At 41.8% G+C, this 21,893-nt stretch overlaps 2 protein-coding genes across 2 annotated transcripts in view; both read right to left on the bottom strand.

The window, feature by feature from the left end:
* Positions 1-15,821, bottom strand: part of ITGA1 (integrin subunit alpha 1) — a 118,764-nt gene extending 102,943 nt beyond the window's left edge. Inside the window, exon 1 of the mRNA XM_045020534.1 lies at positions 15,579-15,821. Within this exon, the coding sequence (XP_044876469.1) occupies positions 15,579-15,642 (64 nt within the window). The 5' untranslated portion in view covers positions 15,643-15,821. The remainder of the gene's footprint in view (positions 1-15,578) is intronic.
* PELO (pelota mRNA surveillance and ribosome rescue factor) lies at positions 844-6,773 on the bottom strand. The gene is made up of 2 exons (XM_045020535.1): positions 5,560-6,773; positions 844-3,470 (listed from the first exon to the last, which is right to left on the bottom strand). The coding sequence occupies exons 1-2, from the start codon at positions 6,283-6,285 to the stop codon at positions 3,039-3,041; spliced, it is 1,158 nt and encodes a 385-aa protein (XP_044876470.1). The 5' UTR covers positions 6,286-6,773; the 3' UTR covers positions 844-3,038.
* Positions 15,822-21,893: the final 6,072 nt, after the last annotated feature.

The following is a 21,893-nucleotide window of genomic DNA, read 5'->3' as shown; positions in this document are numbered from 1 at the left end:
TTTGTGATTGCTGAAAACCCAAAGGTATAAGTTTAAGGGTGGGGCCCTCCATGTTCTGGCCCAATCCTAGCACAGGGATCTCTACTTCCATTGCAGTTTTGGCTAGAAAAGGTACTCATGTCCTGTCCTAAGTTGTAGTGTAATACTGCTGTGTTGTTTAACATTTGCTGACTTCTAGTGGTGGATGAAGTATCCCTGTATATGGTTTATATAAGTTTAAGGCCTTAACTTTGCAAGTATATGTGCCAATATGGAAAGAACTCTTCATCCAATACCTCTAACTACAAAGGTATCAGCTTCAATAGAACTCTGTCAAGTGTAGGGGGTCTGCATTACTGTATCTACTTGGAGGATGATTCCACACACTTTTTCCTGAAACCTGATGCATTTTCTACATGTTACTTGTGTATCGTTTATGGGTTTGATTACACTGCAAAAGTGTTTATGAACAAATTTACAGGTGTCTTGTTTTCTGGAAGTATATATTTCTTCCAGTAAACTAGTGGCACTGCAATAATAGTTAAAAGAAAAATCTATATTTTTATAAATTTCATTCACTGCAGAACTCCAATTCTAAACTTAAACAGAAATATTGCAGAGAAACAAAATCACTATAAAGTGTTACTGAACTGCAAAAGTAAGTTCTCATACTTCTGAGAATTATACCTTTCCAAAAAACTGATATATTGGTTATTTATTTGAAGAGCTGTATTTGACAATACAGTACATGTTGTCACACTTAGAGGCACATAGTACAGAAGTGTGGAATTGCAGTATTTTGACTTTGTACCTTTCATGTACTACAAAAGGCTAAAAAATGTAGTACCCCTTACGTTTTTTTTAAATGAACTCATTTTTTCATGCATGAGACAAACAACCAGCAAGCCCTTCTGTCCCACAATCTGGGATAGCATAATTCAACAAATTATACCAATGCAAAGATATTTTAAGCTATCCATGCCCAATACAAGGTCAGTGCTGCAATCTGGTCTTAATTATAATAGCATTATCCTGAAAATTATTGCATTATTTAATAATGACCAATGATGTTTGCTTACCAACATACAGGCCTAATACAGCGATCTCAAGGGAGAAAATACTTATGCAGTATTTAGACACAGTGAAACCATTTAGTGCTATAAAACTAACTTGTCAGATTTAAGACTATTTATTGCAACTTGGTTCTGCCATGTGCTGAGTATCTGTCAAATCACATTGACTTTAATGTAAGCTGAGGGCACTCCAACCCTTGCTAGCGGCTCAGGATCTTGCCAGATAAACTACAGCCTTTCAACAAGAATGTCCCCCTACCCTTTTTTTTTTTTTTTTAAGTGAAACAGTGCTAACTGTTAGAGAAAATTTCAGTGATTACTTATAATTCTTCAAACAGATAAACATACAATAGGAGCTGAAGGCGTTCAAGACCTTGCATGATTGGGCTCTAAGGCCAAGATCTCTATAATCAGATTTCCACTACAACTCACTGCAAAGTTAATTCAAATTATAACTCAAGGGCTGCCCCAACTTGAGTTTTAACAGTTAGTATTTAAAGAACAAAAACAAAAAGCCTAGATTTGCGGCTATGCCTTGCCTGATATCCTGATAAAAACTGATTATTTATATGTAAAAATTACACTATTACTCTTGACACCACCACCACCACCCTGCCCCAAATACTGCCTTAACGGTGTTTCAGATTCTGAAGATTCCCCCTTCTCATCCCCCTACCCCTCCTCCGGCTAAACTTTTTTTCAAAACTATAAGCTCCAGGAAATACTGGATTACCATTTGATCACCTCAATTCTGAGCACCTTTAATAAATATGGATAAATAGATTAAATAAAATTGGGAAATAACTAAGTTAACTTTTTCTAACCATCATTATCTTCAAAAAGGCCAAAGTCCTGCCTCTAATTAGATCTTCTATTTCCAAGAGGAATTGTATTGTACATGCCTGTTTTTAAAAACATCTACATGAGAATACCAGATTATGAGACTTAATGCAAGCCATTTATCTATTGCCAAAAGGATTCCTGGGGAAACTATGGACTTAATTCTGCAAACCTTACTCATGCAAGTAAGGGCTTGCAGCATCAGGCCCAAATTATCCTAACGCTGATTCATTAGAACACAGTTAATTCAAGCTGGAGCATCTGATTTATAGCATATAAATCAGCATATAGTACAATTTTCTGGAGCTCACATGACAGGGATCTGAGGTAGTGCATTTAAAGAAATGTTAAAAGCATGGTACATATAGCTTCACACCTTGGCCTCCAGTTGCCATCATGTCTAAAGGGATACTGTCAATTCAGGGTGTTTTTTTTTTAAAGTTTCCATTTCTGATAGAACGGTATTAAATATTGCCAAATTCAGCCAAATGGCTGGACTCATGATGAAGACAGATCCACATCTGGTATTCTTCCCATCCCTACTACAATCTACTCCTTTTTACATCAGTAAGGTATAACCTCTGGGTTCCTGACCAAGTTGTCAACATAGCCATTCAGATGGGCAAGCCTTGGATAGCTCATTGAAAAGTATCAGTATACTTTATATGATACCTAACACGTTGCTTTCCATACTTTGCAGTACTGTTTGCAAGCACATAATTTAAAGCAGAAAAATGTGACATTTTAGTGTCTTTTCCCCTTAATTTATTATCCTTTTTTGTACATTCACCAAAAGGCAAAGAAACTCATCTTCTTTAAAATACCTAATCAGCAGCTTTCAGGAACCAAATCAGAGACTTTTATATGTTTGTTATGCTCTTGGTGATCCACAGTGTAGTTTGTGCAAACAATGGTCAACCCCAACCTATAGTATACCCATCATCATCATTACCACAGCAAGTGCAAATACATATGGCTATCCAGTAGAGCGTGTTGAACAAAGCCAGAAACCTTAAAAAATATTGTTCTCAAAAAGTTAAATTGCATGCCATGGCACATCTGCTTGCAGTATTTGGAAAGGAAGTGCCATGACTGTCATTTTAGTCTTACTATGCTATGAGGGGAGGGTGGAGTGAGCCATTGTCATCAATCCTCTTCAGAACTGGATTCCTCCTCTTGGTCAGAGAGCTCAGCAACAGGGAAACGCAGGATAGCTGCTACCCCTGTCAGCTGGCCGAGCTGCTCCCCAGACACATGGAGGCTGGAGAATATGCGCACTGTGCCCATGTTCTCCCGCACACTATCTACCAGCCGCACATATCGGCTGCGAGAAGCCACATCCTGGTGCCTGAAGAGCTCATCACTGATCAACAGGGTATCAATGGCCATGGCCTCATTGGCTTTTTCCACATGTTTGAGGCCATAAAAAGCCCGGTCAGGCTCATGTTGCAGCATCTTGTAGAAGTCATCCAAGGCTTTGACCTCACCAGCTGCTTTTGTGTCAGAAAGACGGCTGGCCACAGCTGGGTCACAAAGAGCTTCCTTCAGCGCATACTTATGTCCAGAGGAGGAGTGGACCTACAATAATAAATGTTATAGATAGAAGAAAAAAATGGATCATTTAGTCCATGCTGATTATTTAGTCTTATATGTTTCACTTGTGAACTGAAATTTTCCATCGTCAGTCTTTCTCAAGGTGATTTTTTTTCATAAATATTGAACAAAATCTCTTCAGCTATCTTTAAATTTAGCAAGGATAGAAAAAAATGTTTCTATCATTCAAGATTTGATTTAAACACGTTGGGATTTAGAGCACTGGCCTAGAGCAAAATACATCTGAAACTAGATATCAGAGTAATCCTCAATAGGAACTAGTGCTTTTGCTACATTTGAAAAAAAAAAAAAAAAAAAAAAAAAAGAAGAAAAAGAAAAGAAAGCTGGGTTGTTTTTCTCTCTAAAGTTACATCTCTGAAACGATATGCCAACTATTCAGAAAAGAAAATCCTGCTAAGGCTACAGATATATGCTTCAGAAGAGGCATGCATTGCACATGCTGCAGATGTAGGAAGCGTGCACTTTTCAGCAGTGATTGGACCCTGCTCCACATGGTGGTCATCACTGAAAATCAGATAAAACCTGATACATATCCATGTTAAAACACTGAGTTAAAACAAATGCTGGTTTCATACTTCTGAATCTATTTTTAATGCATTGGGATCTCCAAAGGCTTGGAAGCTTGATTTTGGATTAAAGACCTGCTTAATCTAGGAAGCCAGAAGTAGTAAACGCAGGAAGCCAATAAGATCTGGTTTTTCTTATTTTTTTCCATTCGCCTTTAAAAATTACCCAAGAAGTCAGATGAAAAATAATCAGTAAATGAAACCTTAAGGTCATGCAGACAACAAAAGCCAAGAGAAACAAATATTAAAGTTTTCAACAGCAATGTTAACTCAGTCCTGCCAGTTACAGGTATGTTTTTGTTTGCTTTTTTTACAGCAGCATTAAATCTGTCATTAAACACTCATGATTAGGGCTCTACCAAATTCACAGCCTTGAAAAATGCATCACGGACTGTGAAATCTGGACTCCCACCGTGAATACTGGTATTTTGTGTGCTTTTACCTTACACTATATAGATTTCACGGGAGAGACCAGCGTTTCTCAAATTGGGGGTCCTGGCCCAAAAGAGAGTTGTAGGGGGGGGTCGCAAGGCTATTGGGGGGGGGCCTGGTATTGCCACCCTTACTTCTGCGCTACCTTCAGTGTTGGGTGGCCAGAGAGTGGCAGCTGGTGGCTGGGCACCCAGCTCTGAAGGCAGCGCAGAAATAAGGATGGCATACCAAAACCATACCATGCCACCCTTACTTCTGTGCTGCTGCCTTCAGAGCTGGATGACCAGAGAGTGGCAGCTGCTGACTGAGGTCCCAGCTCTGCAGGCAGCAGTGCAGAAACAAGGGCGGCAATACCATACCGTGCAATCCTTACTTCTGCTCTGCTGCTGGCGGCAGCTCTGCCTTCAGAGCTGAGCTCCCGGACAGCAGCTGCTGCTCTCCAGCTGCCTAGCTCTGAAGGCAGTACCACCACCAGCAGCACTGCAGAAGTTAAGTAGTACCACCGCAACCCCCCCTACAATAACCTTGCGACACTCCCCCAACTCCTTTTTGGTTCAGGACCCATACAATTAGAATGCTGTGAAATTTCAGATTTAAATAGCTGAAATAATGAAATTTATTATTTTTAAAATCCTATGACCGTGAAATTGACCAAAATGGACCATGACTTTGGTAGGGCCTGACACAACAGGACTGAGTTGACATTCCTGCTGGAAATGTAATTTTCCAACTGTTGTAGTTTCTGCCATCTTAATGAGCTCATCAAGTTTTTGTTTTTTTGTTTGTTTGTTGTTTTTTTTTCGGTGGGGGGGGGGGGGAGATGGCATTTAATTACCTACTGCTTTATCTAGTCTAGATTTAAATGTCCCAAACAAAAGGACACCTACATTCCTTACTAGCCCATCATTTAATATCCCACCAAAAATACATTTCTCTTGATGGTCAGCCTAAGTTTTCTTTGTGTTAATGTCACACCTTATAACACCTTTTTGTCGCATTGTATAACTCTTCACTCTTTTGGATTTCCCAATTTAAGGGTTACTTATCTACTTTACCTGAAGGAATTTTGACCGGTTCTCTAGCAGCAGCTTGTTGTCAGTCTTGACTGCCTGCTGGAACATGTAGTCACAGAACTGTTCTCTTACGAACCCCGGGCTGGCCACCAGAACACATTTCACAATCTCAAAGTTAATATGACGCTGGATTGCCTGCACCACCTGCTCATAGAATCTCTCCAGCGCTCGGTCATGTTGACTGCAATTACCCTTTCGTTTTCTGGGGATGTTCACTTCAATCTTGGCCCGGGTCAGTGTCATGCTGGGGGTAACAAGGCAGATATGAGCCAGACCTTCCTGCATGACCACTGCTGCCACATCAGCGCTCCAGCTTGGGTCGCAAGCCTGCTCAATGCGCTCCAACACCACACTGTCCCACTGCTTCTTGGCGAGCGTGAACTGGCGATTGGGCTCCAGCTCAATGGTGTGGTAGGCTCCCATCTTGACGTACTCATTCTCCTGGATGTTGGTCCCCTTGACCCGCAGCTGGCAGGCCTGCGAGTCGAAGTCGATGGTCTCCACGCAGAGGGTGAGGGTGGTGCGGATGCGGTTGCTGCCCACGCTGCCCGTGGAGGACTCGGTCTGCACCTTGCGGATGGTGGACGCCCGCAGGCTGTCGCCCACCTGCAGCAGATTGTAGGTGTGCCATATGTCCTCGGGATCCTCGGGGATCAGGGTCACCTGCCCCGCGTTATCCTTCTCGATGTCCTTCCTCACCAGCTTCATCCTGCCGCTGCCCGGCCTGCCCGGGAAACGGGGTCGCGCGGCGCCCCGCACGCGGGGCAGGCGCTGGCTCCGCAGCCCGCGCCCGGGGCCTCACACGGCCTGGGGACCCTGCGTCCTCTCGGCGGGAAGGGGACGGGGGCGGAAGCCTCTCGGAGGGGACACGTGGGACGGGGCCGGCCGGCTCTAGGCCCTGCAGAGGGCGGCGGAGGTGCTGCCTGGCGCCGGACCCCTCACGCTAACGGGCTGACCGCTCCGAGCGGCGCCTGACGACACTCCACAGTCAGTCAGCAGCGGCGGCGGCGACACCGGGACGCGCCTGCGCACTGGCTGGGGACAGGACAAGGCAGAGTCGGGAGCAGCCCGGCGACAGCATCGTCCCCCTCGCGTACGCGCCAGCTAGGCAGCTCCTTCCCACCGCGCATGCGTACACTGCCGACCCGGAGCGGAGACGTTGAGACTACTTCCGGCGCACTTACGTAAACTGGCTGGGGGAGCCGGCGGCGAACCCTACTCACGCATGCGCACAGAAATGCCGGCGTCGCCGACGCTGATTGCACGCTTCCCCCGCCCTTTTAGCGCATGCGCGGAATGTGCCCAGGCCCGCAGGAGAGAGCTGGGGGCCAGGGCTGGGGTGGGCGCTCGGGGCTGGGTTTGGCTGCTAGCGAGGCAGGGGCGGCGGTCGCGGCGCAGACAGAAGCGGGATCAGGGTGTTGCACGTGGCCCTAGCACCGCTGTTCTGAGGGGGCTGCGCTTGCCGGCCAGGCGGCTCCTGACCCAGCGCGTCCCCCCTGCCCCCGCTCCCAGCCCACCCTGCCCCCAGCGCAGCCGCCGCCCTGCCGCCTCCTGCCCCTGAGCAGTGCTGGCCCCGCGGGCCGTGCGAGGGCTGCGATACCTGGTGGAGGGAGCATCTCTGGCCCTGCGAGAGAGCCGGGCCTGCGCGGGTGCACGGCCTTGCTCTGTTCCACTTCCCTTTGGCACAAAGCGAGAGGAACGGCTTGGTCAGTCGGGCCCACAAGCATGGCCACTGGCTGGCTCTTCCATTTAATAGCGATTAGTAATAATACCTACCTTTTATACAGCGCTTACCATCAATAGCGCTCAAAGCACATTACAAAGGAGGTTAGTATCAATACCCCTATTTCACAGATAGGGAAACTGAGGTGCAGAGAAGTGATTTGCCCAAAGTTATCGAGTAGTTCAGTGGCAGAGAACCCAAGGCTCCTGAGTGCAGTTCTTGGGCTCTTACATGCTGCCAATATTACAGTCCCCACAACAAGCCAAATTTGAAGACAGGTAAATATGAAGCTAGATTTATGGCTTGTATTCTACAAGCGGTCAGATGACATGATCACACTGGTCCCTTCTGGCCTCGAAATCTCTGAGAGAAAGATTAAACTATGTCTTTGGAAATGTTAAAAAGCAGCATTGTGCCTGCTAGAGCAATAGTTTTCAATCTTTTTTCATATGTGAACCCCTAAAACTTTTCAAATGGAGATGGGACGCCTTTGGGAATCTTAGACATAGTCTGCAGACCTCCCCATCAGTCTACAGATTGAAAGCCATTGAGCTGGAGGAAGCAAGATAAACTATATTAAGTGCAGATCATTCACATAAGAACTTGTCTGTGAATAAAATATCAGGGTTAGTAGAAGTTAGCTTTTATTTTCTAGCTGTCTTGGTTCTCTCGCCATGTATACAGTGCTACATCACACATGCACACACACACCCTCTCTTCCCCCCTGAATTCCGGAATCTTTTAAACAGTATTGGAAAAAATGGCCAACAGGGTTTCTGCTATGGAAAATGATCTCATTAATCTCTTAGAATACATCATTAAAGTAGTAGATAAGGAAAAACCGCTTAATTTATTTAGATGTATCAAAAGACTTTTAACAAGGTCTCTCAGAAAAGACTATTAGTGAAGCTAAGTAGTCGTGGCGAAGTAATGTCATCTATCAAAAACTGGCTAGAAGACAAAAAGGATTAAAAGGTCAATTTTCATCATAGCCAAAAGTGAATAGCTGTGTGCCTCAAGGTTCTGTACTAGGTCCAGTGTTGTTTACTATATTAAGATCCTGGAAAAGGTAGGGTGGCTAGTGAGGTGGCAATATTTGCAAATGATGCAAAGTTATTTAGTATCTGAGGGATAGCCGTGTTAGTCTGGATCTGTAAAAGCAGCAAAGAATCCTGTGGCACCTTATAGACTAACAGACGTTTTGCAGCATGAGCTTTCGTGGGTGAATACCCACTTCTTCAGATGCAACCTAAAGTTATTTAGGTTAGATCAGGACCAAAGGAGACTATGAGGAACTTGACAGAGACCTCAACAAGGTAGATGAATGGGCAACATGATGGCAAATGGAGTTTGATGTTGACAAATCAAAATCATACAAGTGCAGGAGACAATGTAAACTACTGCACCTTAGAAGCGTCTAACTTAAATGTATCAACTCAGGAAAGGATGCTGGGTATCGCTGTAGACATCTGCTCAATGTGTAGCTGCAGTCAAAAATAAAAATGATGTTAGGTTGCATAAGGAATGGCGGGGGGAGAACAATAGAAAAAGTATTTTAATCCCTTTATATACATCAATGGTGCAGAGAAGAGTGATGAGAATGACTAAGAGGCATGGAAAAACTCGTGAAGAGAGATTGAAATGAATTATTTAATTTAGAACTGAGCTAAATCAGAGGAGACATGCCAGAAGTATATAAAATAATGAACAGTGCTTCATTTCTCCCTGTCTCCTAACACAAAAGCAAGGGAACATCTAATGAAATAAAAAAGTGGCAAATTCAGAACTGATAAAAAGAAATATTTTTTCACGCAACACATAATTAGACTGAAACTCTCTGCTCTTGAAAGTCATTGAGGACAAGAATTTAGCAGGATTCAAAAAGGGATGGGATGTTTATACAGATCAGAATGTCCAGAGTTATAAGGAATAGCAAAACTTCTGAGAGGTTTGTTAAACCTCATGCTTCAAGGTTTAAGCCAATCTCTATTAGAGCTCAGGATGAGACCGAATGGGGGGCAGATTATCCCACATCTGCTGCTGTGGAGTTCTTACACCCTCTGAAGCATCTAGTGCTGGCTGCTGTTGGAGAAAAATATAGACAAGATGGACCTCATTTCTGATTTGGTATTACAATTCCTAAGTTCCTAAGACTGAGTCCTAAGTATCACACAAAGGCAAAGGATACTATTTAATGGGGTTTATTCTGTAAACACTTACATACGTGCTTAACTATTAGCATGTGTAATCCCATACAAGTTAATGGCACTACTCAGAGGTGTAAAGTTAAGCACAGACATAACAGTTAGGATTGGGTTTTATATCGGTTCATTCTTTTCAATTACAAAATTGTACAATCTAGGTGGGGGTTGTGTTCAGTTTTTCTTTAGGAGTTTCCTCCCACCTTTTTTAATATTTATGGGATATCCATTTTCCTGAACCTGGAGGAGAGTTTCTCATTTCCCTTGCATTGCAGGTTTGATATTGCTTCTCTTTTTCACTTTTAAAAATGCTTCTATATTTTAGCATAAGACCTTGTGGGGGCTCTAAATACTTCAGCTAGCCAATTATTTATCCAACATATTGGAGTAGGGAATATTTTCAGAGATTTATTATGCTGATTTTTGTGACACATTTTTCAGACATTGCTTTTGGTAGCTTGTGACAAATCAGGTTCCCTCCTCTGAAGCTGCAGAGGCTCCTGTGCAGTTGGATTGGTGTGGTTCCACTGTGCCAGAGCAAGGCTGGATATGGGAACCCAGGTAGGGGGTGTGCATCCTTTGCATGGTTCTGAGCCCTGCTTGGAATGAGGCCGCTGAGCAGCATGCCACAGAGAATATGGTTGGGCAAGGCATGTGTGTCCTTCCACTGCTCACCTCCAGAACTAGATGAAAGCCCTGCAGAGGTCACCTCTATCACTGGGAGTTGAGTGACCATGCAAAAAAGTGCTTTTTAAAAATCAAGTTAGGCAACTTGAGTTAATTAACACAATTTGAAACACCCCTAAGCACTTAGTTTAACATCTTTTCAATCGTAATAACTGGTTGTTTTGAACTCTAAAGAGGCTCCACAACTGCGCTGTGGTTGGGGGAAGAAAATTTCTTCTCTAACACTGTGCATCTCCTCAGCACATGGCCAGTTACACAGGCTGAGTGCTGGATTTTCCTCTTTGTGCTGCTTAAGATATACACAATTTCAGATGCAAGACTCATGCTGTTCTCAAGTGAAAATTAGCTATAAGTAGCGCTTAACTAACAAGTGTAAAAGGATTTTATACTTTCTTCTTGCTGCATAAATGTAAAAGTCTTCTCTTTTATTTGACAGCTCAACTATATGCATTATTATATATTTTCAAATTAGAGATCTTTCCTTTACTCTTTGAGCCCAGTCCTGTAATCTTTACTCAGACCAGCAGTCCCACTGATGTCAATGGAACTGCTGCATCTTAAAGGACAGGAGAAGGCCGAATATCTCTCAATAATAGATAAATACTCAGTTCATGCAAATTTTGACCTGTTCTGTGTGTCAAAACTAAACATTGCTAAACTAAAGATTGCCACGTTTCATAGTGACTACAAGAGAGATTGCAACTCAACACATATACAGTAATCCACTTCTGCTGTGCAGACATTTCTAGCGATACTGGATTCTTTTTTCAAGCAAAAAATTGAAAACTTTATACAAATTAGGAACAATGATCCATAACTACGTTTATAGCGACCTTAAACTATAATTATCCCATCTACAATTAAAGAGACATTGTCAACATATGTCATATTTCTATCTGAAAATTTTGTGCCATTTCTTAATCATCTCTGGTTACTATAACCGAAAGAAATATTTTGCTATGTATTTCCAATGTATTTATTTTTTGTATTTGACAACTGTTATCAAATTCACTGTTGTCCCATAGAGATCCCAATCCTGCAAATAGTTAAGCATTTGAGTAACCTTTTTATGTGAGTAATCCCATTAAAGTCTATGGGCCAGATCCTCACCTGTTTTAAACTTTGAAGACCTATGACAGTTTACATAACTGAGGATCTAGTCTCTTGCCACTACTTGCTTGTGTAAAATTAAGCACAAGCATAATGCCTGTAGAATTGAACTCAGTCATTTAAACAGTTTCCCTGTTATTTGTGTAGGTCTTTTTTGTGGCCGACATGGGAGAGAACAATATATATATATATATATTTTAAAATAGGAAATTGTGATTGTAAAACCACATAAACTGGCAGGGAGACTAACACACACCTCCTACTGTATTTTCTACTGCATGCATCTGATGAAGTGGGCTTTAGCCCACAGAAGCTTATGCTCAAATAAATTTGTTAGTCTCTAAGGTGCCACAAGTACTCCTCATTCTTTTTGCTGATACAGACTAACACGGCTACCACTCTGAAAGTTGAGAGTGTCTCTTTAAGCAGAATTTCAATTTTAAATAAAGCAATTGTCAACTTTCTGACTTCCCAACATACCAAATTATTTTGCCTGTTGTAGTAAGAGGAGGCCCTGAGATATAAACCTTGGTATCAGAGGCCTGGTATGAGGCCTAAGACCTGAACTAAAGTAATGGTCAAGGCTTTGCTAACATAAAGCAAAGTTAAGCTGTGAGCCAGAGGCAGGCCCTGCTCACAGAAGCAGGCAAGGAAAGGGCTGATGCTGCGAAAAGAGACATACCTAAAAGGTACTGGACACCAGATATCAGAACATTCACGTACTTGTACACTCCACACAGATAACAAGGAACAGGCTGACCCATCCCAATGACAGGGCCAAAAGGGTAATATGATGGATAGAGTGTTTTGTTCGAACCAACATGTACAAGGTGAGAGGTGGCACCTAGCTACGTAGAGGGGTTGTACTTGCTACGTAGAGGGGTTGCACCTCAATACATCAGGAGTGATGTGTAACTTGTTTGTACCTGTGTATAAGAATGTATTCCTGGGGCAGTGTCTTTGTCCAGCCTAGGGGGCAGTGGAAAGTCCCGCCACTGACTGAGCTGAGTCCATTGCCAAGGGGCACATATTCGTAGTATGTCCTGTAGAGTAAAGTCTAGAGGGAACTATCATTGTGCTTCGTTTGACAATAAACCTGGCCGAAGTGCCTTCGTACCGTACTAGAATCTGTGGTCATTGTGGGTTCTCTCGGGGTCTGCTGTGTCAGCTATCTGTGCAGAGCTGGGGCAGCACACAGAGGGAACACACGCATGCAGCTGATTGATATCAGCATTGAACAGAGCAGAGCGCCACACCGGTAGTAGCTGACAACACCTGTTTCTGCAGCATAGGGTGGCAATTTAAAATGGAAGTTGCAGTATTAAGATAAAAAAAGTTAACAAGAGGTGCAAAAGTCAGGAGCTCTTCTTAAACTCTGAAGTTACAATGTGACAATTGAACTTCATATCAATCATAGAATAGAATATCAGGGTTGGAAGGGACCTGACGAAGTCGTCTAGTCCAACTCGCTGCTCAAAGCAGGGCCAATCCCCAGGCAGATTTTTGCCCTAGATCCCTAAATGGCCCCTTCAAGGATTGGGCTCACAACCCTGGGTTTAGTAGGCTAATACTCAAACCACTGAGCTATATGTGATAAGCAAGTGCTTGAACACACAGATCAATACAGCCTAGTTCATTAAGAACTTCTGGAAGCAATAAATTGCTTCTTATAATAGTTTTGTATAAAAATATACTACAAGCAGGGTATTGCACCCATGGTCTGATCCAGCACCCACTGAGCTTAAGAAAGTGTTGTTCATTTTAATGGGCAAAAGTTTGAACTGCTGGAGAGCTAAATATTATCTCAGTAAGTTTGAGGAACACCTAGCTGAGTTGCATCGCACCAGAAACCTGGTCCTGGTCCCAATGAGACATCGAGACTTCTGCCTTTGACTTCATTAGGGCAGGACCCTATGAGCAAGAAGACATCAGCTAAGTACCCATTACTATCCATTACATTTTTTCATCAATCTATTTTATTTTCAAAAATTTCAGAAAATTCAAAAGTACCAAGAGCTCAATGAAAAATGTGTAGGATTATATGTTGTCTCCCATTCATTCTCAGAGAAAGAGAGAGATTTGCAGGTGTAGGACCTATGGGCTCTTGTTACGCTCACTCCCCCACCCCTACCTTTTCTAGCTTTCTGTTTTGTTTTCCTAGATAAGTTAAAGGGTTCTATTTTCTTTTTAAATGCAGCAGTTCAGTACTTGATTTTCAAGCTCTCTGAGCAGTACAAAAAAAATAAAATAAAAAAAGATAAAGGTGCATATAGTGTGTGTTAACATGATTTTTTAAAGTTTCCTCTTTATGATTAGATAATATCTTGTTTGCGGTTGGGTCACCCAACTCTCCTTAGTCAAACCAAAGTTGCACCATCAACTTGTTTTTCATTGCTTATCTTAGATCAGAACCTGTATGAAGAGTAGCTGGCTAAAGCAGACTCCAGGCAAGACTGGGGTGACACTGGTAGGAAGAAGGGTTGTGACCAGTGTATCTTGGAATTGTGAACTTGCAACAATCTAGAACAAGAGAGAAGGGCCTGAATGGGAAAGAGGTCTCTGAATGCAAAAAGCTATGGGGAGAGCAGCTGAGAAATGATAGAGAAATTGTTATGGACAAGAGGAAAAGAACAGAGAAGAGGTAGTGAAGGGGTAAGAAAAGAAGGGATGGGATAGTTTTGTTATATAACTTTCTCTCAAACTGTGTTTTTAGCTTGTCTAGTTAGATTGTAAATTCTCCTGGGTAGGAACTGTCTGCTACTCTGTGTTTTCACTTCTACTCTGTGTAGACCATTCTTGGTTGGTCCTTAGGAACTACCATAATAAACATGGTTAATAAATAATAAGAATACATTAATATGCCCATGAAGAGAGAGAGCTCCAGTAGAGAGAAGGCTCAGGGGCTATGTAGACGCAGATTGAGAGTGAGTGAGGGTGAAATTTGAGGAAGCCTCATTGTTTTGATATTAAAATAATCTCTGTGTATGCAATGTTGTTATAATTGTCAGATAAAAGTTAGGCAATTAAAGTTAAGATAATCGCACTATTAGTTTGTCCAGGTTGCACATATATGAAAGAACCTTAACTTTTGCAGTTCTTGACTTCATTTAAATTTGAACTTTTCTTGCTGAATCATCTGTAGCCAATGCAAGTTTTAACTTTTCAATTCCAGATGGAAAAGGAGTCCAGAGATAAGTGTTTCAAACTGCTGTAGCTGCATATCCCCCCTCCACAAAGAAACACCACCATCGCTTGCACAAAACCAAGTACAGTAAGGATTTGGGAAAGGATCATGCAATAATAGTTTAGGAGATAGTTATAAATAATGTGATATACATTTGCAAAGTGCTACCTGTCAACTGCCTGATAAACCTAGATTACTACATTTGTTCAGGTTTCTACATGAATCTCGCTTCAGAACAATCCCAAAGTGAAGAAAAGAGTTACAAAATACTTTCAACAATATAAATTATCTTATCGTTTCCCCCACTCCCTGTCACTCTCCATTTGGATGATTTATATAAAGCTTATTTCTTCGTGCGTATTGGTTAATTTCAGACTTTATCAGCTCAATTGTTTTGCCTTGCTCACACTGTAAGAAAACTGTATCCCAGAAAGCCAAATTCCACAGTTGTGTGAATGTTTGCACTTCCTCAACTCATTTCCATTTCCTTGAATTTTCTCTCTCCAAATACAAACGCTTTAGCCACAACTCCCCCAACATATCAGAAATTGTTGTCCACACAGTACTTGAATTGCCCCCCCCTCCTTTTGTGCAAAACAAAAGAAATCCCCAACAACATTAAGTCCTTAAATGGAAATACTACATGCTTAATGGGCTGAGCTATCGTCCCTGTAACATTTTTTTGCCTTCCACAGTGTGAACAGTTAACATTGCCCTTTGCAGTCAACCATATCAGAAACCAAGAAAAAAGTTCACTCTCATAAATGTTGTTCCTGCATATCCCACCCTTCGCCCAGCAGCTTCTACTTGTATTGTCTCCCATCCCTCCTGCTTTTTGAGTATTTTCTGAGATCCTAGGGTGCAAAGGAGACTGACGCCCAGCGAGGAAAAGTTTCTTAAAAACCCAGCTCTCTTAAACCGGGGCACTCTGAGCAGAGTGAGGTTTCTAGGGATGATGGATGCAGAGATTTGAAGCGACTCTGGTGCCATATCCTGAGAGATTCATCCTCCCCAAGAAGGGAGCCTCCCTGCAGAAGAGCGAGACTTGGCAGATCCGAGTCTTCAGAGAAGAGGGAAAGAGAGAGAGTTCTCTCACCTGTCAGAATCCCGCATGGGACAGCGACACCTGGGCTTCTGCTACGGAGGGACTGGGAGCCCATGGCTGCAGTGGCAAGGATAGCCCGTGAAGGAGGACAGGGCCGGGGGGCAGCAGAGCAGATCCCCTGGGCTAGCTCGGTCGTTCACACGGTGCCTGTTAGGGAGAAGAGCTCACTGCGCTGCAACTGCCTCTGGTCCCCTCTGCATCTGCAAGAGCAGCAGCCGGGCTAGGCATTTCCTGTTTGTTGTTTCAATCCCTTCAAGTTTTCTCTTCACATCAAGATGAGTTTGCACCCCCCCCCACACACACATACCCCCGCCCCCCTAACCCCAGACGGTCTCTGAGCCTTTGAAACCCCCGCGTGGCAGGATCCCAGAGCTGAGAGACATGTACAAATAAAGTCAGATCTCAGTGTTTAGGCTAAAGTCTGCAGGGAGCAAAGCAAACCTTAAAGGGACATATGCACTTTTATAATTCCTGGGTGTCTCCTACCGGCCAACCCCCCACCCAGGATGGGAGTGGGAGGGTAGTAGGAGAGAGCTGGATGTCCGGCTCCGGATTACAACTGGCTTGTCATTGTTCTCGTGCCCCTTCCTCCCCTCAGCATATGAAACAAATCAAACCGATAAAGAGAAGTGCGTTAAATCCAGATTACAAGACACTTCCAGTCTGAGAGTGGCTTTTGTTGGGCTAGTTTTATTTCACTTACATCACTCTTTAAAAATATGTATGTGCTGTACCACAGTCCTAAAGCCAGCCACTTGCTTGTAGGAGAAAATTGGGGAAATTTTCCCCTCCTCCACCAAACTACATGTTGCTGGGATCTAAATTTTCAACGGCTTCCCAGACAGAGGATGCATGCATTTCCTCCATGCTCTCTTCTGTATTTGCATGTGCTTTGCATTATCATTAAAGCTCAAGACAAAAATTACCTCTGCCCACAACTTCCAAACTCTTTTTGTGGTCCCTTCCATTCTCCCTCAGGAATTTCACAAATTAATCACTGAATAAACCCTGTGAATAATGCTAAGCTAACTTCAGGGTGAGCAGTGACTATGTTCAGGATATTTTAAACTCACTGCAAATGTGCCTGGCAATATTTATTCCTTTCTAACGTTCCAGTGATGTGTCCAGTTTGTGTTATATTCTTTTCAAAACAATTGATCTGAGATTCATCTTTGAACATACTACCAAGTTATTGTATTACTCTGCAAAACAAAGGAAACTGAGATGGTGCATTGCTGCACTATGGAAAGAAAATAGAGTTCAAAACACAATCTCAAGAATTTAGACATTGTGGGCAATTACTGAATTCTCCTCCCCTTTTTGAGGTGGAGCCAGGAGTTCAGTGAATTTTTTTCAGTTCCTCAGACGCTAATAAAATAAGGCAACTAATGACCATTAGCCATAGTTAAAATGTGTTTTCTATTTCTGCCTTAAGTGTTATGAGAACACCTGAACATACTTCCTCTATGTAAAGTCTGTGGAAATACAGATTTTCAGAAGATTGAATATATTTAGACCTTAATTTATCAATGTGGGTCTGATCCTGTGAAAATTTGTGCACGTGCTTAACTTTGCACATTGAGTAGTCCTGTTTACTTCAATGCGACTACTCTCAGTTCATGAAGTTTAGCAAGTATATAAATCTTTGCAGGATCCGGGCCTTAGATGCTGTTGGTGCCCATGTAAGAAGCCAAATATAGCTTTCTCCAGATATAAAAGTTATGCATAAAATTAAACCAAACCAATGCTAATTTCAAGCAATAAAAATAGTGAGTTTATGCAAAAGTTATGATAAATTAGTATTTTTCCTTTTCCGCAAGACAAATATTTACCTTTTAAACATCTTTTTTTATTGCCTTCTTATCTTTACACATAAACAAAGTAACTGTAGGGGAGCATCTCTCGTTTTTATAGTATATCAAAATATTTATTTCCATTGTATAACTAACTGTTCCAGGCACAATTCTCAAAAAGAAAGAAAGAAAGAAAGAAAGAGAAGCCATTTAAAATATTTCTGTACTACATCTGTGATCTTCTGTACACATGTGGAAAATATACATACTGGCTGGGAGTAAGACTAAATCTTTGGGATTAGAAATAACCCTGATGATAAAGTTATTCATAATTGCCTATGAATTATTATCATCAGTATTTATTGGTTTTGTGGTAGCATCCAAAGTATCTCATAAGGGCTACTGTCAGTGATAGCAAAAAGAACGAGGAGTACTTGTGGCACCTTAGAGACTAACAAATTTATTTAAGCATAAACTTCCATGGGCTAAAACCCACTTCATCGGATGCATGTAGTGGAAAATACAGCAGGAAGATTATATATATACACACAGAGAACATGAAAAAATGTGTGTTGCCATACCAACTATAATGAGTGTAATCAATTAAGGTGGGCCATTGTCAGCAGGAGAAAAAAAAACTTCTGCAGTGATAATCAGATGTGAGTAACAGTAGGGGGAATAGTTCTACTTTGTGTAATGACCCATCCACTCCCAGTGTTTATTCAAGCCCAATTTAATGATGTCTAGTTTGTAAATTAATTCCAATTAAGCAGTTTCTCGTTGGAGTCTGTTTTTTAAGTTTTTTTGTTGTACTATTGCCACTTTTAGGTCTGTAATTGAGTGACCAGGGAGATTGAAGTGTTCTCCAACTGGTTTTTGAATGTTATAATTCTTGACGTCTTATTTTTGTCCATTTATTCTTTTGCATAGAGACTGTCCTGCTTGGCCAATGTACATGGCAGAGGGGCATTGCTGGCACATGATGGCATATATCTCATTGGTAGATGTGCAGGTGAACGAGCCTCTGATAGTGTGGCTGATGTCAATAGGTCCTATGATAGTGTCCCCTGAATAGATATGTGGACAGAGTTGGCAACGGGCTTGTTGCAGGGATAGGTTCCTGGGTTAGTGTTTTTGTTCAGTGATGTGTGGTTGCTGATGAGTATTTGCTTCAGGTTGGGAGGCTGTCTGTCAGCGAGGACTGGGCTGTCTCCCAAGATCTGTGAGAGTGAGGGATCATCTTTCAGGATAGGTTGTAGATCCTTGATGATGCACTGGAGAGGTTTTAGTTGAGGGCTGAAATGAAGAAACAGGTTGGCAGAGCCAGAAGAGTACCCAGAAGTCACCTACTACAGGACAGGCCCAACAAAGATAGTAACAGAACGCCACTAGCCGTCACCTTCAGCCTCTATGAGGGCAACAAAAGGATCCAACACCCAGAAGCACCTTAAGGCTGCCCTTCCTGGGCCACTTCCTACCACCCCTGTATTGTCTCTGTTCACAGTCTGTACAGGAAAGTGTGAAGGGGGTCAGTTCACCACATGGTGGCTTTTCATGGCCAGACAGGGAAGGGTAATTTTCTTCTTCTGGAAGGGGCGGCTGCCTTCTCTCATGCCTTGGCCCTCCAGCCAGGTTAGTTCCAAATCTCTCCTCTTCAGGGGTAGCCCATAAACAAAAGAAGGAGAATTAATACAAATAAACTGAGTCCACATGACAGAGAGGGGGGAAATGCCTCCCTCAGTCTCAAGGTATATCTGAAGCAGGTCCTCCCTTCCCTCAGAGAAGGATCTTTAGGCAGTTGTTGTAGGGAGAGATCCTGCCTTCCCTCAGTTCTTCACTCAGGTGCTGCAAGTTGCAGGTCTGGTCTCTTCCCTGTTGTGCCCCCAACTGAGCTGTTCTGCTCCCTTTTGACTCCACCTTCAGCCTGTGCACCTCTTGCAGGTGTGGTGGGGCAGAACAGGCTGAACCCAGAGCAGCTCCCTAACCCCTTGTTGCCCAATGTGGGGTTTGTGTACCCATGACAGCTAGGTAATTTTTTATATCAGAACACCACCTTAACAAATGCTGACAGGTTCAGTAGATCAGAGTAGCACAGAAAAAAATCCTCATATATTGTGTTGGCTGGAAAAGAAAAGTAAAAACTAATTAAAAAAAAATCTCAAGATCTTGGAAATTCTTTGACCCTCTTGTAAAATGTCACAAAAATATGCTTCGCTAGGTCAGCCCTACAGGTCATGTAGCACTTGCATATTACAGCAATTTCAATCACTTTTGGAGCCCAAGATTGTAACTCATTTGTGTGTATATGTTTACCTGCTTCAACCTTGTAAATAACTCATTTCTTTTTCCTAGTTAATAAACATTTAGATAGTTTATGATAGGATTGGTTCCAAGTATTGTCTTTGGTGTGAGATCTGAGGTACAATTGATTAGGGGTAAGTGAATATTGTTGTGAGTTTTGTTGTAAGGGACCATCTCTCATAAAGGGAAGCTGGCCTGGGTGGCAAGACAGACCAGATTGCCCAAGGGGACTGTCTGTGATTCCATGTTAAGGCAGTTACAGTGCTTGAGAAGTTCACACTTGATACTTGGTTGGTGAAATCTAATTATAGAACATACAACAAATTTAGTGTTTGTGCCCTGGTTTGTAACAGTCTTCTCTGAGGCTGGCACTCACAGTTGTGAGCCACTCCAGACAACCTGACACATGAATCTTCATAATATTATTTTGTTTTCTAGCTTGTGATAGTTTAATTAGTTAACGTTTGTAAAACATCTTAAAAGTGGAAAATACTATACAAGTGCTTCATATTCAAATTTCTTATTATTATTTTTGATATCACAACTGAACAGCCAGGATTTATTGTTCTCTTCAGTTTGTATTCCTGGCTTGGAATATGAGTTTATATATCAATTGACCTAGAATACTCTTGAGCCACATTCATCCGTAGTCTGTATCTCTATTGAAATCAAAGGAATAGATCCATACTTCTTATCAGATACAAAATACTTTCCAACTACTACTATATGATTATTCTCTCCCACATTTTCCCAAGACACAGTTTTGTTTTCTTCAGTGTTCAACCTGAGTGTGTAGTCCTTACTGTAATTATTACTTCAGCTCTTTCTGGAAAGATAACATGATCTGAAAAATCTAATCAAGCCTTCATTTCTCTTGCTGACTTCTTTGTATTCATGATTATCTTAAAGCAGAAAGGGATGGATGTATGACATAGTTTCTTTTTATATAATGCCATCAAACTTCAACTTGTTCCCTTTACTCTGACTGTAAGTTTTATTTTATTATTAATGTAGTAGGATTTTCACATAAAATAGGATGAAAGGATTCTTACATATGCTGCTTCTATTTATTTGTGTGTTGAGTCCCCTTTTTTCATTGTTTTCTGTACTATTCTATTTCTACTAAGTCAACTACTTTTTTAGAGTCAACAGCCTACACTGAAAACCTGATTCACTGTTTCCTGTTGCTCATGAGACACTGTTTTAATTCTCTGAAGTACTATAGCATTGCTTTTAACTCAGGTTATGTTTTTTTGAACTCCATGACATTACGCCGGACCCAAGCACGAGTAAAATGTCTCTTTTTGGAATGTAACATATTGAGTGATGTAACGATAGAGAGAGAACTTGTTTGCAGTGTTGTTGTAGCTGTGTTGGTCCTAGGATCTGAGAGAGACAAGGTAAGTGAGGTGATATCTTTTATTGGATCAATTTGTGATGGTGGAGGGTACAAGCTTTTGAAACCCTTTATGCACAACAATCTAACTCCCAATTGCTCATTTCAAGTGATCACCTCCAACAGGTGTTATCCTTTCTGCTTAACAGTTAGTCCCAACTTGTGTTTAGCTTAGACACTCTGCTTCCTTCCTCAGAGCTGAAGAAGAGCTCTGTCTAGCTCAAAAACTTATGCCTTCCACCAGTGGAAGTTGGTCCAATAAAAGATATCACTACACCTACCTTGTCTATCTAAAGATAAGATCAGAAACCCTCAGTTTTATTTGGCTACTCATTCATAAAATGAGATTAAAATGTTGATCTCTGACACAAGTGGTGCTGCTTCTGTACTCTGTGAAGCCTAATCCTGCACCAGTAAAATCAATGTAGTTTTGCCATTGACGTCAATGGAAGACTTTATGACCAAGAAGTTGGGAAAAAAAAAAGGGGGATACATACAAGCCTCCTGGGTTCATTTCTGGGACCATTGTATACAATCTAGAAAAATAAATTCATATAAATTGAGACCAGAAATCTGAGACAGTGAATTAATTTTTTATTACTTGTAGGTTTAAAAGCTTCATTCTAGCTGTATATCCCTTTGCAACATTTTAGACATTATAGTCTCTCTTGTAAATAGCTACTTAAGTATGTTTTAAAACAAAGATTAGTTATTACTCAGACATTTTCCAATCTTTCATAAAAGTATTTAGAAGACTAATACTTAGCACTGAGAGAGCACTGCACATTTTAAGAGCTTGAAGAAGCATTATCTAAT

The sequence above is a fragment of the Mauremys mutica genome, chromosome 6, assembly GCF_020497125.1.
Source record: "Mauremys mutica isolate MM-2020 ecotype Southern chromosome 6, ASM2049712v1, whole genome shotgun sequence".
Taxonomy (NCBI): Eukaryota; Metazoa; Chordata; order Testudines; family Geoemydidae; genus Mauremys; species Mauremys mutica.
Note: the sequence above shows the minus strand (reverse complement) of the source record. Positions and strands in the feature narration are given on the sequence as shown.